Source organism: Eptesicus fuscus, chromosome 3 (assembly GCF_027574615.1).
Source record: "Eptesicus fuscus isolate TK198812 chromosome 3, DD_ASM_mEF_20220401, whole genome shotgun sequence".
Classification (NCBI taxonomy): domain Eukaryota; kingdom Metazoa; phylum Chordata; class Mammalia; order Chiroptera; family Vespertilionidae; genus Eptesicus; species Eptesicus fuscus.
Genome location: NC_072475.1, coordinates 58,713,059 through 58,729,634, shown reverse-complemented (window position 1 = coordinate 58,729,634; position 16,576 = coordinate 58,713,059). Strand labels below are relative to the sequence as shown.

Genomic DNA, 16,576 nt, shown 5'->3' with positions numbered 1-16,576 from the left:
GGGTCTATGGGGGGAAAAAAAGAGTAGTATTTTCAACAAGATTAAAGAAACAAAAACCACAACAAAACCCCTAATAGTCCTCATGAACATAAATACAAAATTTTAGTAAATTGAATCCAACAAAATAGAAGGATAATGTATTATTACAAAGTGAAGTTTATCTTGCAACTCTCATTCACTGCTGGTGGGAATGTAAAATGGTACAACCACTTTGGAAAACAGTCTGGCAGTGTCTTAAAACCTTCCAAATATTTCCCATTGATCTAGGCATTCCACTTCTAGTTATTTACCAAGAATAAAGCAAGCATAGGTTCAAACAAAGATTTATAAAAGAACATTCACAGAAGCTTTATTCATAATTGTCAAAAGCTGTCAACCATTCAAATTTGTCCAACAATAAATGGATAAATTGTGGTATGTATGTATAATATCCTTAATTATACAAAGGAATGAATTATTGCTACACACATAATAGGATGAATCTCAAAATAAGTATGCTGAACAAAAGGAACCAGAAAAAAGTAAAGAGCATATACAATTTATGTAAAATCCTAAAAAACACAAACTAAGCTATATGACAGAAAGAAGATCAGAGGTTGCCTGGGTAGGGAGAGATGTGAAGAAGAAATTAACAGGGGACCTGGTATGTTCATGCTGTTTATAGTGGTGATGGTTTAATGCATATGCCAAAATTTATCAAATTGTATACTTTAAAAGTGTGCATATTACTATATGTAAATTACACCTCTATTAAAGCTGTTTAAAAGGAAAAGCAATAGATAAATGAAAATAAAATTCAAAAAAACATCAAATTATCAAGGAAATTATAGTCCAATCATGCAAAAGGAAAATGCAGTATATTCATAAAATGGGATACTTTTCAGCAATATAAAATAATAAATTATAACAAATGAAACAATATGAATGAATCTCAAAATATGCTAAGTGAAAGAAAGAAGCTTTACACAAAAAAGCACATATATATGGTTACATTAATATGATGTTGTAAAACAAGCATAATCATTCTATAGTGAAAAATTGAACACTGATTGTCTCTGGAGAGGAAAGGTAGGATTGACTGCAAAATGATATGAGTTGAAACCTATTTAATTTTATTGACCAATGTAACCCCAATTAAAAAAAAGGGGTATGAGGATACTATCGTAATAATATATCTTGTTAAGGATTTGGATAACACATGTATATGCATTTACCAAAACTCAATGAATGGTATACTTAATATTTTTACATTTCATGTTTTATAAATCCTCAAAATAACTATAAACAAATATTAAAATCTAGTCAATAACATGCATGCTGAGATATTTAGAGAAAAGTGTATACAACTTACCATAAAATGTGTAAAAAAAATTAAGATGAATCACTGGATTGATAAATGGAAATTTGGTAAAGCAAATACAGTAAGATGTTAGTGACAGAATCTAGATGTTGGGTATACTCATGTTCTTTCAATTTTTTTGAATTGTTTAAAATGTCTTAACAAAACATTGGAGGAAAAAGTTGAGAATGAAAGAATAGAAGCGATTGGAAAGCCTAGATGCTAGAAACTAGGAAACAAAAGTTTTAATCAGTGCACAGTACTGCCCAGGGGACATGGGACTCTGCTAGACAATATGTCTGTCAGTTTGGAAAGATATATTCTTATCTTTATACATGGAGATGAATGAATCCAAGTATCCTAGTTTGACACTAGCTAATTAAGATCATCAAGCTAACTCCCTTTGTTCTAATATTCATGCTCAATTAGCAGCCATCTTGTGATTATAAACCAACTTCCCACAAAAATTTTTATAGAAGGTAGAAAGAAAATACTGGCCAATCAACGGCCACCTGGTAATTAAATGTTTTACTGTTAATTAATTAATGAGAACATTATGATTTCTATAATACACTAATAAATTTGGTTAGGCTAAAATGCATGCATTAAACCTGATCAAATCTCAGCCTACCAAAAATGAAATTGCCTTCTCAACTGAGAAAACTGATTATAGATTAAAAAAGAAATTATTACTCTCCAATACCGACTTTTAAGATCTTAGAATCAGAAGGGCTCCAGAGATCATGGTGCTTGTTATCTACTTTTTTCTCATTATTTGTTCCTGAGACACTAAATTAATGTCTTTCCTGATTCCTTCCAAAAAAGCATTTTATTAGGCCTAAAGGACAGAATTTATGCCTTCTGGAATAAATTCTCATTAGAACACCCAAACACAAATAGACCATATTCATAATAAATGTACATTTAATTACCTGTGCACCCTCATTATAAATATCTGGGAAAGAAGTCTGAGTTGCTGTTTCATCATTCTGCAAAGTTGGTTTATTTAGAAATTGGCTAATTTCCTTGGATTTTTGCTCGAGTTGCTCTAAGGAAAAGAAAATAAATAGAAATAATCTCTGCCTCAAGTCTGAAACTTAGTGAGTTATTATTTTTTAGGGATACATAATATGCTGTTTAGTTTTCTTGATTACAATTATGCCACCAATGACAACATTTTTTTAAACTGTTTAAATGATCTCAAGGACCAAAAGGCATCCTTAGTAAGCCCCTTGCTTCAAAGGTAAAATAAAACAGGCCTACATGGCATTTTTTGTTCTATTTCTTTACTCTTCACTGAAGTGTTACAAAGCCCCTGGGGATTTTATAGCAGTTTTAAACATGAACGTGGTTCACTTAAGAGGGAGTATGCTTGTAACACACCGTTCCCATGTTATGCGCCTCCAGGCTTTTTAGTTAATGTTCAGTTCTTCAATACAGACCTTCAACTTAATTCTTTTCTTTAGGTATATGCCAATCTATTAGAATTAAACTAAATTAGAGGCGTCTCTTATTATAACAACATTTTTTTCAAAAAATGTTTTCTTAAACCTTCATAAAGGATAAAAGTTTTCTTTAAAAAGAAAATTGCAATTATAAGAAAAGCATTCAGATCTATGTCCCCCTACCTATGCATCTAGATCTGGCCTGAGTTATCCACAAATTAATTCAAATCCTACTCAATTCAGTCACTGAACCCTTCAGACCCCAATCATATTTCACATAGCATTTCTTTAAATATCTGACACGTCATTATCAATAGTTTTTAGTACTGTAATAATAATTATAGTATTAAGCAAGATTATAATTTTCGTCAGAGACAGGAGAAACAGAACAAAGAGTTCAGAAGAGATGCCTTTCTTAATCCTTCTATTGATTCAATTGGTTTGAGCAAATGATGCCATTAACCCTAAAATTCTGAAGTAGGAGCACTCAAGTTCTGGACAAGTGAGCTTCAAAAGCAATCAAACACTGACCTTCCAGCTGCTGAATGGCCTGGGCTGAATGAAGTGCCTGCTCACTCTTCTCTTGGAGAAGCTTTGAATTTTCATCCTTTAGAGCATCACAGGCAGAGTGTAGTTCTTGCTCAATCTTTTGAAGACTCAAAATGTGAGAGGTCTTCTCTTCCATTTCTGTTTTGTGCTTCTGCTCCAAAGCACTGTACCGGGACTGAAGTTCAGCTTGCGCTTTACCTGCTTGCTCAAGCTGTTCCAGTAGATGACGCATTTCTTCCTGCAGGTTATGAAAGGATAATTTTCTCTCTGCCACTTCAAGGTCCATCTTTTCCATCAGAATCTTGGACTCCTGTCTTTCTGTTTCCACAGTGTTTCTTAAAGTATTATGCTCAGCTTCTATCTGCTGTAACTGCTGAGAGAGAACCTAAGAAAAAAAGACAAAGTCTCCTGAACCATAAATTCATTCTTTCATCTCAATAAGCAAAAGGAAGTGCCTCTTCTAGGTGAAGCATGGGCTAGACACTCAGCACCAAACCTACAACGTGTAAGACCCTCAATGTTTGCTTCTTGATACTTTTGAGAGTTTGTATTTATTTGTGTCATTAATTGTATATATTTATTTGAGTCATTATCTTTTAATTTCTGTCTCTCCCAATACAAAATAAAATCAATAAGAGAAAGAGACTGTATCTGTCTTATCAACACTGCTCTCTAGCACATAGCACAGTATATGGTATTTTGAGTACATAGTACTCAAAAGACAATGAATGAATGAATGAATGAATGAATGAATCTAGTCCCTGCCTTCAAGGAACTCAGAGTTCAGTGGTTCAGTGGGAGAGTCACACTTAGATCATTACAATGCAAAATTATAGACACCACGAAAGAGATACTTAAAAGATATTAAAAGGAGCAGAGAAGGAGGGAAATTTACCAAAAGTCACATATATGCAATCATCTATCAAGTACCAATCTAGTAAGTGACATAATTGGGATTTGAACCTGATTATCCAATGACAGCCAGAGAGGGGCCTCAGTGTCAGGATTTGGCTTTTGTTAGGATTGGAGATAAGGGAACATGTTCCTATGCAAGGAAGTCCTTCTTAAAAAGAGTTGAAAATTAAGAAGAAAGGAAATGCCTGACTTTCTCCAGCAGCGTCTGCACTCACGTGAACAAGCAGAGAATGTGAACTGTGACACCAATTCCACATTACAATGTGGCTTTTTAAATGTGATAGGCAGAGACACAAGGAATCCAAGTGCTGGTAGAAGAATAGCCAAAATAGTTTAACATGGGTCTATCATGGACAGGCAAAAAATAGAGGCCAAAAAGAACTAATACTAAAGAAACAAACTGAAAGGATCAAGGAACTCAATGAGAAGAAAGGTTAGGAAAGTCTAAGAAAGAGAACAACAAGGTGGGTTACAGATATGGGATGGAATACTTGAGTTTAAGATCTTAAAACATCAGCATCCTTGATTACCTTTAGATTCAAGGGAATATTACAAAATGGTGGGATTAATTCAATCCAACAGAAAGTCAACCAGCAAAAACAAAGAAGGGACAGTACATAAAGCACAAGAATCATTCAAGGCAGAGAAGAGGTAAACTGATAGAAAAGAATCACCAGAGGAACATATGACATTCAAGAGAAAGTAAGACCCTAGGTCTAAAATCACAAAGGAAAAGAACAGCAAAGAAACATATGAAATGTAAGTTCATTGGGAGAGGGGAGGAGGGGACTGGATGAAAGAAGGTGAAGGGATTAGCCAAAGAACACATATGCATAGCTCACAGACAACAGTGTAGTGATGGGCAAAGAGAAGGGGCGGGGAGGGAGCTGGTTGGAGTGGGCAAAGGTGGGGGGTAAATATCTGTAATAGTGTCAACAATAAAAATAAAGTCAAAAAAGAAATAAATTACAGGAAATATTAAATTTAAAAAATATGTTAAATGTAAGCTTCACGAGGGAAAAAACTGTACTGTATCTGTTTTGCTTACAATGAATCACCACCACAGGGAATTTGTTGAAAGAATGAATAAATGCCATCAATTCTCTGAAAACTTATAACAAAAATCTTATACCTGCTGCCTGGCAAACTAAAGTAGAAATGAGTAGTGCCGAGGCGGACAGTAGAGATCACAGGGCAGTACCTGGTTTCTCTGTTCGGCAGCAGTCAGCTCCTGTTGCAGCAGGTCCACAACCTGAGCACGGCCCAACAAGGCTTCTTCGTGCTCTTCAAGCTTCCTCTGTAATACCCGCAGTTTCTGAGAAGAAAACATTTTAGACATAATGTGCTAACACATGAGCACTGTTATCTGCTTACCTTTCAAAATGTCATGAATATTTGTGCACTTAAGATTTTTGGACACTGAGGATTACAGATTAAAGAGTGGGACACCAGCATGCCATGCTCCCCAACCAGCAGCAAGAAAGAATCTCGAAAAAGGTCTCTTCCAGAGCACTGACAACCAACAAACTGAGACGCAAGCAAGTACCTGAATTAGGGAGCCTTTCTAATAATTAAAGAAAATGATACACATCCACTTTTTAAAATTATATAGTCCATGTCCTGTACCTAAATAACACAGGTACATATATATCTCACTCACCAAAGAAAACATTCTCTGCAGGCAAGAACCATTTTTCTTTTAGTGTCATGCACGGGACATGCACTCAATAAACATTTGTTGAATGAATAAATCTATGATACATGTATACATTAATATTCTACTTTAAAAAGTGTCGATTTCTGAAACCTTAATGGTGTATTCTGAAGGAATGCTTAGAAGTTGGAAAAAGTTTTCACTCAAAATAATTAAATGGATCAATCCTGAAAGGCCACTGGAGTCCTTTTAGGTACCACACTGCACTACACACTAAACAGAAACAAATACCTTTGAGTTAGTAGTTGAAAAGCTCAAAATCAATGAAGCCAATTCTCAAAAGAGATTCAATAAAATTTTTTTAAAATATTGACTTGATGAAAGACTTCATGGTTTCAAAATCAATCCTATTTGAATTTAATTTTTGAACATTTAAAACTGGCTTCATTGATTTGAAGCTTTGGATCAGGTTTTTAATGCACATAGGTAATAGCTTATGATGAGCAAACCAAAGAGAAACCAATTTCTGACTACCACATACATTTGCCAATTAAACTCAGCTTTTGAGTACCAACAACCTGGTTAAAGAGGCAAGGTAAGGATAAGAAAAAAATAATCAATATGCAACAGAAGACAAGGACACCAAAAAGAAGCCCATTAAGGAGCACGCTGAGACCATGTGAAGAGCAGTGGGTAATGGTGAAAAAATGGCTGTGACAATTTAATTAAATGTTAACCAAAATGATAGTCATTCTACTAAGTTTTAGCAACACACCTGTTGCATCTCTGTTTCCACATCTGCCTGGGTTACTAACTGAAGAAGCTCATCTTCATGAAGACGAACTTGTGTTTCAAAGCGGGCATCTTTCTCTCGGACCACCTGCTGCATGGAACTCAACTAAAGACACACACCAGAAAAACTATACAAGTTACACTCCCCAAATATCACAAACAAAACTCACAGACTATTCTCCAAAGATTGACACTGAGAACTGATAAACAATAGGTTCTTCTAATTAAAGTTTGAATGTCAAAGTTGATAATGTTGGAAGAGAGGCAGGCCTGACAGTAACTTCCAAATGTGACAGAAAGCCTATTATCAAATTCAGAAGTCACCCTAAATATAAATTCTGATAGAAAATTATATTTGCATGGTTGCTAGAAATGTTTAAGTATTCAATAGTTATATATTTTTTAAAGTTTCAAGGAGGTTAGAAAATTAAACATACAAAGTGAAGTTAGATTTCTGTTAAGCCCTAGACACTTCTTTCAATGTTATATTCATGCTCGAAAGGTTTCAAATTCTCATAAGTCAAACTTCAAACTAATGGATCTTTTATTCAGGATTCTCTGCAACAGAAAATATAAATCTTTCTTTCTAGACTTATTTTCAAAGAATTGCTTCTACCAAAGAACTTTGTGTATTTCCCAACCCACACCACCTCCCCAAATAGCTCTTTTTAGTTGTCATTATTTGAAGAGTTCTAGATCATCCTCACTTGTAACTGGCTCTTAATAGAATGAAATAAAAATATATTGACTGATTGTGAGCTGCTCAGTATCAGTGCTGTTTTGAGGTTTTGTGTGTGTGTGCCTGCTTATTCATTTCATTAAAATCTCTGGTTGAGCATGACCACCAGCTTTTAGGCGTCCATTTTGCATTGGTCCCTTAACTATTGCTGATTTCTCAATTCGTGACACCTTGACTTGACCTTGGCTTTCCTTTCAGGTAAGAAAAGATCTTCAAAATTTTTATGATTATCTGAATTCTGACATCACTATGAACTTGGAATCCTATGTTTCAAGTGTATAGGCACTGAAGTCCCCTCATTAGCCAAACACATATACACATCCTTTCCCATAAATATACCATAGTCTTTTTCCTCTCTGAGACTTTGCTCATACCATTCTCCACAAATGGAATACCTTCCCCTACCTTGTCAAGAATATTACATTATCTATCCATCACAATTTTGCCTAAGTTTCTGTTGAACTCTTGTCACACTCACCTTCCAAAATACTTTCACCTCTCCAAAATACTTTCAGTCTGTGTTGCTGTTGCTATGCACTTACTTGGAATGACTTGCATTATGATGGATCTATTAATATGTTTATATATCTTGGCTTTTCATGTTTTAAGCCACTTGTTGGTAAATTTATATTTTGTATTTTCCATCCTAAATGGCATATAGTGCTTATATATGAAAAGGACACAACAAAAGCTAATAGGTAAAAGTAAGGATTTCACAACATACAGTTTTAACTGTATATACAGCAATAGACCACCTACAGAGAGAAGGCACCACTAATACTGCAAGTTATCAATAAAGTAAACATCTGCTGCAAAGGCACTTCAGGAAAAAAAGAAATGTGTCATGAGTCAAAAGCATTCCCAAAGAAAAAATATAGGGGTAGGTGGTAAAATTGGAAATACAGAACAATAATCAGAGAGAAAGAGTTGAGGACACCAGTCCAAACATTCTGGTCCTGGTAGAAGAAAAACATATGAAGAATGTCACTGGATACTAGAGTTCCATTTAATATTAAACCACATAAACTATACCACTTTCTCATTAAATACTCACTACGTAATCTTCTGATTATAGATTATAATTTAACCTCCCATTAAAAAATTTTTTTAATATATTTTTATTTATTTATTTTTTTACAGAGAGGAAGGGAGAGAGAGAGTTAGAAACATCGATGAAGAGAAACATCGATCAGCTGCCTCCTGCACGCCCCCTACTGGGGATGTGCCCGCAACCAAGGTACGTGCCCTTGACCGGAATCGAACCTGGGACCTTTCAGTCCGCAGGCTGACGCTCTATCCACTGAGCCAAACCGGTTTTGGCCCCATTAAGATTTTATTAAAAGGAAATAATGGACCTAATCATTTGTATTTCTTTTAGTTTATCTATCAGTCTCTTTTGAACTTAGCATGAACCAATTCCTAAGAGACTAAATCTCTGGGTGCTATTAAAATCAAATATCTGGGCCTGTAAAACTAAGAAACAGATATCAATTATGGCAAATTCATCAAGGTAAGTAACACTTCTAATTCTTCTTCTACCACAACCTTCTAATTTCTAGTATAACACTCTAGCTTTATACTTTCATCTACTACAGTTTTACAAGTGAGTGTCTGAGTTGACTTGTCATGTAATAACCCATTAGATTTTCGTGATTCTTTATTCTAACGATTATGAGGTACCTTCCACCCTACCTGAGCAGCTTGCTCTGCCTGTGTCTGGCTGAGTTGGCCTTGCAAAGTGCTAATGAGTTCCTCCTTCTCTTGGAGCTGTTGCTTCAATACTGAAAATTCTTCCATCTCTGTTGAACTTTTATCAAACTGAAGACACAGAAGGAAAAAAGATTATTTAATCAAACTATTTAGCACTCTTAATTCTTTCACCTCTCTTTTTTATTCACCCTAAATACCTACCAATATCCTTCTAACTTCCTCTTAACACAAAAAGGAACTGCATGCACTGCAGCTTTTAAAGAATGATTATCAAACTATTTTTCAGGAAGATAAAAGCAATAACAGCATTTTAAAAATGTCTCTCACAAAAACATAAATGAATAAATGAAAATGTCTGTCACACAGAAAGGGACAGTACAACCAGATAGCAAAACCAAAACCCACAGAAAATATTTATAATAAAACTAGGAAGATAGTCCCACAAACTCCAAAATATAAGCAATTAGGGACAATCCACCAAAAGGCACAAGACCTGGTGTTAGAGTCTGTGAGAGGAAGCGATAGAGCAACATCTGATGGCCTTGAGAACAGGAAAACCCCCAAAGAGCCAATAAGCACTTACTGGAAAACGCAGTTGTCCAATCTTAACAGCAGCTTAAATTGGCAGGACTTGCCCATTTTCTAATATTGGGTAAATGCAAGGGGTCAACAGTAAGAAGGACTAACAGGCTAGAACAACCTAGTTCCTCTGAACTCTCAAAACTGACTTAGCAGGGCTACCTTACAATACACAGACATAAACTAAGAATGTCTAGAAATGAAATGAAAATTAAGCAGAGTAGTGATAACCAAAATAGAAGAAAAAGGTCTATACATGTGCTACATAACTCATTATCAACTAGCCATATATGGCTACAAAGGGCTTAAACTATGCCTAATATGAATAAGGAATTTCGTTACTAACATTATTTAATTTTACTTTAAAAACTGAAGAAATACAATTTTCCACTAAACACAACTATGTTTTGGTATAACCAAGAAAATCTTAGAAATCCAACAGTCATATCTTTGAACACAACACAAAAAAACAACAGAAGAGACAAGTCAAAAAAGCTTTCCTGAACTAAGATTCCTTTCAAACACTGAGGAAAATTGATTTCACACAAAAAATAAGGAGCAGAAAGGATCAAGGTCAACGCCCCTAAGTCACAATTACAAAACAACTAAGGAAGTGACATTAGAGGAATGGCAGCATGGGATAGCCTCTTATTCTCTACCCCTGAAATTTCAACAAGTTAACCAACTATAATTCAACAAAGAAATTCCTGCTCAACACAGACACGTAACTGAGAAATCCACACATTGAAACATCTAAAGGTGGACAACCAGGAATAAACAGGGAGACGAGAAGTGAAGAAAGCACATATGGCCTGCTGGGAGAGGGAAGCCAGCAGTAGCAGGGGCTTCCTTTGGCCAGAACACAGAGCTATTGGGGGGATAGTGGGTGGCGGAGGAGCAGACAGACCAGCAAGGCTAGCAGCAAAGGAGCAAACAGTGTCTGAGTCAGCAGATGCCTGACAAAGCATGGGGTTCTATCACACGGACTACTGAGCCAGCAGTGGTGTTTCAGACAAAGAAACGAAACCACAGAGTCCTGCTGTCTCTTGGGACTCCCAAAACTCACCTCCCACTGCCCTTGGAGTTGGGTCCAGGAGAATATTATCTGTAAACCAAGAGCTATTGCAGTAGAACTGCTGTCTCCCTCTGTGACATACCCAGGAGAGGTACTTGGGGCAGAACCCCACAGAGGTCAGGGGTAGCCATTATGGCGAGGGCAAAACAAACTTCACCCCCAAGCAACATGACTGTCTTATGGAAGCTGTTGAGGTTCAAGATGGGGAAATCACAGAGGTAAAAAAAATCTTGCGATTCAGCATAATCTACTGGAAAATAGAATTATCACTTTAGAGAGAAATGTATAGGCCAGTGAGTGGTCAGCAAACTGTGGCTCGCGAGCCACATGCAGCTCGCAAGCCGCGATTTGCCGCTCTTTTGACTAATGAGTTTGCTGACAACTGGTATAGGGGCTTAATTACAAGGAACAACAACAGCCTTTAATTATTGGAATCAAGAGTCTAGGTCAGTGGTCAGCAAACTCATTAGTCAAAAGAGAGGCAAATCGTGGCTTGCAAGCCATATGTGGCTCGCGAGCCGCAGTTTGCCGACCACTGGTATAGGCAAAGGACAGCACATACTAAGAATAACCACAGTAATGAGGATGACCAGAAAGAAAATGAAAAATCTCCAGAAAGCAAGCTGGAACACATGGAAATATGTGATAAAAATGACAGAAATTTCAAGATTGAAGTTCTGAAAATATTCAATGAGATGTGAGAAAATACAGACAGGCAATTCAATGCACTCAGAAAACAAATCAATGATAAGACGTGTACTTTACCAAAGAAATTGGAACTTTAAAAAAGAACCAATAAAAAATCCTGGAAAGGAGACATGCAATTAAGGAGATTAAGAGTGAACTACTGAGCATAGAAAACAGAGCCAACCAGATGGAGGAAAGAATAAGTGATATTGAAGATAAGAATCTAGAAATGACAGAGGGAAGAAGACAGAGACCTGAGCATAAAGAAAAATTAAAGAGCTCCATGAGAATTATCTGACTCCATCAGAAAAAGCAAGTTTAGAATTATAGGCATTCCAGAGGAGGAGAAGAGGGAGCATAGAACAGAGTCTATTCAAACAAATAGTGGAAGTTTGAGAACTTCCCAAACCTATGAAAAGAACTAGATCCTCAAATCCAAGAAGCAAACAGAACGCCTAGTTATCTTAATCCACAGAGGCCCTTTCCAAGGCACTGTCAAAAATTAATGACAAAGAAAAAATGCTCAAAGTAGCCAGGGAAAAGAAGGAAAACCCCTCAGAATTTCATCCAACTTCTCAGCAGAAACTCTATAAACCAAGAGAGTGGAACCAAATATTCAAACATCTGAAAGAGAGAAATTACCAGCCACGAATAACATATCCCACAATATTATCCTTTAAATACAAAGGGGGAAATAAAGACATTCCCAGACATACAGAAGCTGAGGGATTTATCACCAGGAAACCTCAATTGCAGGAAATACTCAAGGGAGTTATTTTACCTGAAACAAAGAAAATAAGGTCATAGCACTATGAATAAGATCACCAAAAAAGTTACAGCATACAGAAATTACAGGGTTAATTTGTGACAACAAAAACATAAAAGGAGAGGGTGTAAAGGTCTGAACTGGCAAAGGAGGTTGAAGATCAGATGCATTCAAAAGAAAAAAGCTTTGTTATATATGCAAGTTTATGTTTTATAAACCTAATGGTAACAACACACAAAAACCCACAAATCAGGACACACAGCTTAAAAAAAGAAGAAACAGAGGAAGAAAATATGGAATACCACCAAACAAAAACAACAGACAGAAACACAAAGGAAAAGAACCAATAGAGGCATAGAGCTACCAGAAAACAAACGACAAAATGGCTATAGGAAATTCTCATACATCAATAATTACCCTAAATGCAAATGGTCTGAATTCACCAATAAAGAGTCACAGAATTGCAGAATGGATCAAAAAACAAAACCCAACCATATGCTTCCTAAAAGAGGCACATCTAAGCTGCAAGGACAAAGGCAGACTCAAAGTAAAAGAGTGGAAAATTATTCTCCAAGAAAATAACATCCACAGAAAAGCAGGGATAGCCATAATTATATCTGACAAAATAGATTTCAAGATAACAAAAGACAAAGATGGACACTTTATAATGATAAAGGGGACCTACCTCAAGAAAACATAACACTTCTTAATATATATGCACCCAGCCAAGGAGCATTGAAAAATGTTAAATAACTACACACAGAATTAAAGGGAAAAAAAGATCAAAACACAATCATACTTGGGGACCTTAGTACTCCATTGACAGCTCTATACATATAAACCAAACAGAAAATCAATAAATATCAGCCTTAAATGAAACAGTAGACCAAGTGAGTATAACTGACATTTACAGAAACTTTCATCCCAGAATACTAGATTATATATTCTTCTCCAGTGCACATGGAACATTCTCAAGGACAGACCATATGTTGGGGTCACAGAACTAGCATCAATAAATTCAAGAAGACTGAAATTATACCAAGCATATTCTTGGACCAAGATGCCTTGAAATTAAAACTGCAAAAAGGAAATAAAGAAACCCACAAATACATGGAAATTAAACAACATACTACTAAAAATGACTGGGTCAAAGAATAAATAAAAGATGAGATCAAAAGATATACAGAGATAAATAAAAATGACAATACAACACATAAAAACTTCTGGGATGCAGTGAAATCAGTAATAAGAGGGAAGTTTAAATCATTACAGGTCTATCTCAAGAAAGGAGAAATCCTAAGTAAACAACCCAATATCATCTTAAAGAACTAGAGAAAGAAGAACAAAAGCAATCCAAAGTCAGCAGAAGAAAGGAATAAAAATTAGAGCAGAATTGAATTAAATAGAGAAAAGACTACAAAAATTTAATAAAACAAAGAGCTGGTTCTTTGACAAGATTAATAAAATTGACAAACCCCTGGCTAGATTCACCAAGGAAAAAAGGGAAAAGACCCATATAAACAAAATCAGAAATAAGAAAGAAGTCACCACGGACATCATAGATATACAAAGGATCATACTAGAATATTATGAAGGACTATATGCCACCAAATTCAATAACCTAGAAGAAATGGATAAGTTCCTAAAATTATGTAACCTGCCTAGACTAAATAAAGAATTGGGAAATCTAAATAGACGGATCAGTAGTGAGGAAATTAAAACAACCATCAAAAACCTCCCCAAAAAAGCTGTGCACAGAGGCTTTTGCATATGAATGCCCTGGTCCTTATAAAAAAAAAAAATCTCCCAAAAATAAAAGCCCAGGAACAGATGACTTCACCAGTGAACTCTACCAAATGTTCAAAGATTTAAAACCTATCCTTTTCAAACTCTTTAAAAAAATTGAAGAAGAGGCAATACTTCCTAACACATTCTATGAGGCCAATATAACCCTGAGACCAAGCCTGGCAAAGATAACACAAAGGAAGAAAACTACAGACCAATATCTCTGATGGATACAGATGCAAAAATCCTAAACAAAATACTAACAAATCTAATACAGCAATACATCACCGTCAAGTGGGGTTCATTCAAGGGGCACAGGATGTTTCAACATACACAAATCAGTCAATTTAACACACCACATTAACAAAAGAAAGGATAAAAATCATATGACCTTATCAATAGATGCAGAAAGAGCATCTGATAAGATACAGCATCCATTCATGATTAAAACACTCAATAAAATAGGAATAGAAGAAAAGTACCTCAACATAATAAAGGCCATATATGGTAAACCCTCAGCTAATATCATACTCAGTGGTAAAAAACCGAAAGCTTTTCCTCTAAGATCAGGAACAAGGCAAGGATGTCCACTCTCAACACTCTTATTCAACATAGTGCTGGAAGTCCTAGCCAGAGCAATAAGGCAACAAAAAGAAATAAAAGGCATCCAAATAGGGAAAGAAGAAGTAAAACTATCACTTTTTTTTTTAATATATTTTATTGATTTTTTACAGAGAGGAAGAGAGAGGGATAGAGAGTCAGAAACATCGATCAGCTGCCTCCTGCACACCCCCCACTGGGGATGTGCCCGGAACCAAGGTACATGCCCTTGACCGGAATCGAACCCGGGACCCTTGAGTCCACAGTCCGACGCTCTATCCGCTGAGCCAAACCGGCTTTGGCATTTGTGGATGACATGGTTCTGTATACAGAAAACCCTAAAGACTCCACCATAAAATTATTAAAAACAATAAACTAATACAGTCAAGTTGCAGGATACAAAACCAATGTGCAAAAATCCATTGCCTTCCTGTATACTAACAATAAAACTTCAGAAAAGAAATGAAAAAAAAAAACAAAAAACAAAAAAACACCCAAAAACAATTCCTTTTGCAATTGCAACCAAAAGAATAAAATACCTAGAAATAACAAAGAACGTGAAAGACCAATATATAGGAAATTACAAAGCATTATTAAAAAAGATTGAAAAAGACAAAAAAAAATTAAAAAATAACCCATGTTCATGGATTGGAAGAATCAACATAGTTAAAATGGCCATATTATCCAAAGCAATATACAGATTTAATGCAACCCCCATCAAAATCCCAATGCCATTTTTTAAAGAAATAGAATGAGAAATCATCAGATTTGTATGGACCCTCAAAAGACCCCAAAGAGCCAAAGCAATCCTTAGAAAAAAGAACAAAGCTGGAAGTATCACAATACCTGACTTCAAATTATACTACAGAACTACCATAATCAAAACAGCATGGTATTGGCAGAGAAACAGACACACAGATCAATGCAACAGAATGGAGAGCCCAGCTATAAAACAACATGTATATGGACTGATAATTTTTGACAAAGAAGCCAGAAACACACAATAGAGTAAAGATAGTCTCTTTAATAAATCGTGCTGGGAAAACTGGAAAGCCACATGCAAACAAATGAAATTGGATTACAGTTTGTCCCCGTGTACAAAAATTAATTCAAAATGGATCAAGACATAAATATAAGACCCAAAACAATAAGTTACATAGAAAAAAATATAGGTACCAAACTTATGGATATTAGTCATGGAGAATATTTTATGAACTTGACCCCAAAGCAGAAATATATGAATGGGACTATATCAAACTAAAATGCTTCTACACAGCAAAAGAAACTGACAACAAAACAAAGAGGCAGCAAACCAGATGGGGGATGATATTTGAAAACAGTTGCTCTGACAAAGGTTTAATTTCAAAAACATATAAAGAACTCATAAAACTCAACACCAAACAAACAACTCAATCAAAAAGTGGGCAGAGCACCCAAAAATACACTTCTCCCAAGAAGACATACGAACAGCCAATAGATATATGAAAAGATGTTCAACTTCACTGGCAATTAGGGAAATGCAAATCAAAACTACAATGAGATACAACCTCACACCTGTTAGAGTGGCCATTATCAACAAGACAAGCAATAGCAAGTGTTGGAGAGGTTGTGGAAAAAAGGGAACCCTCATCCACTGCTGGTGGGAATGTAGACTGGTACAAGCACTATGGGAAGCAGTTTGCTGATTTCCTCAAGAAATTGAGAATAGAGCTACCATACGACCCAACAATTCCTCTCTTTGGAACATACCTGAAAACTTCAAAATCATGTATTTGCAAAGATATATGCACTCCTATGTTCATTATTCAGGGTGGCCCAGACATGGAAACAACCAAAATGTCCTGCGATAGAGGACTTGATAAAGATGTGGTACATATACACAATGGAATACTACTCAGCCATAAGAAAGGATGAAACAGGGCCATTTGCAACAACATGGGT

At 35.7% G+C, this 16,576-nt stretch overlaps 1 protein-coding gene across 1 annotated transcript in view; it reads right to left on the bottom strand.

Annotated features, from left to right (window-relative positions):
- The window catches only part of GOLGB1 (golgin B1), an 89,542-nt gene that overhangs the window by 50,816 nt on the left and 22,150 nt on the right, over positions 1-16,576 (bottom strand). Inside the window, exons 6-10 of the mRNA XM_054713943.1 lie at positions 9,126-9,251; positions 6,678-6,785; positions 5,450-5,563; positions 3,316-3,718; positions 2,272-2,387 (exon numbers count right to left, since the gene is read on the bottom strand). Of these exons, the coding sequence (XP_054569918.1) occupies positions 2,272-2,387; positions 3,316-3,718; positions 5,450-5,563; positions 6,678-6,785; positions 9,126-9,251 (867 nt within the window). The remainder of the gene's footprint in view (positions 1-2,271; positions 2,388-3,315; positions 3,719-5,449; positions 5,564-6,677; positions 6,786-9,125; positions 9,252-16,576) is intronic.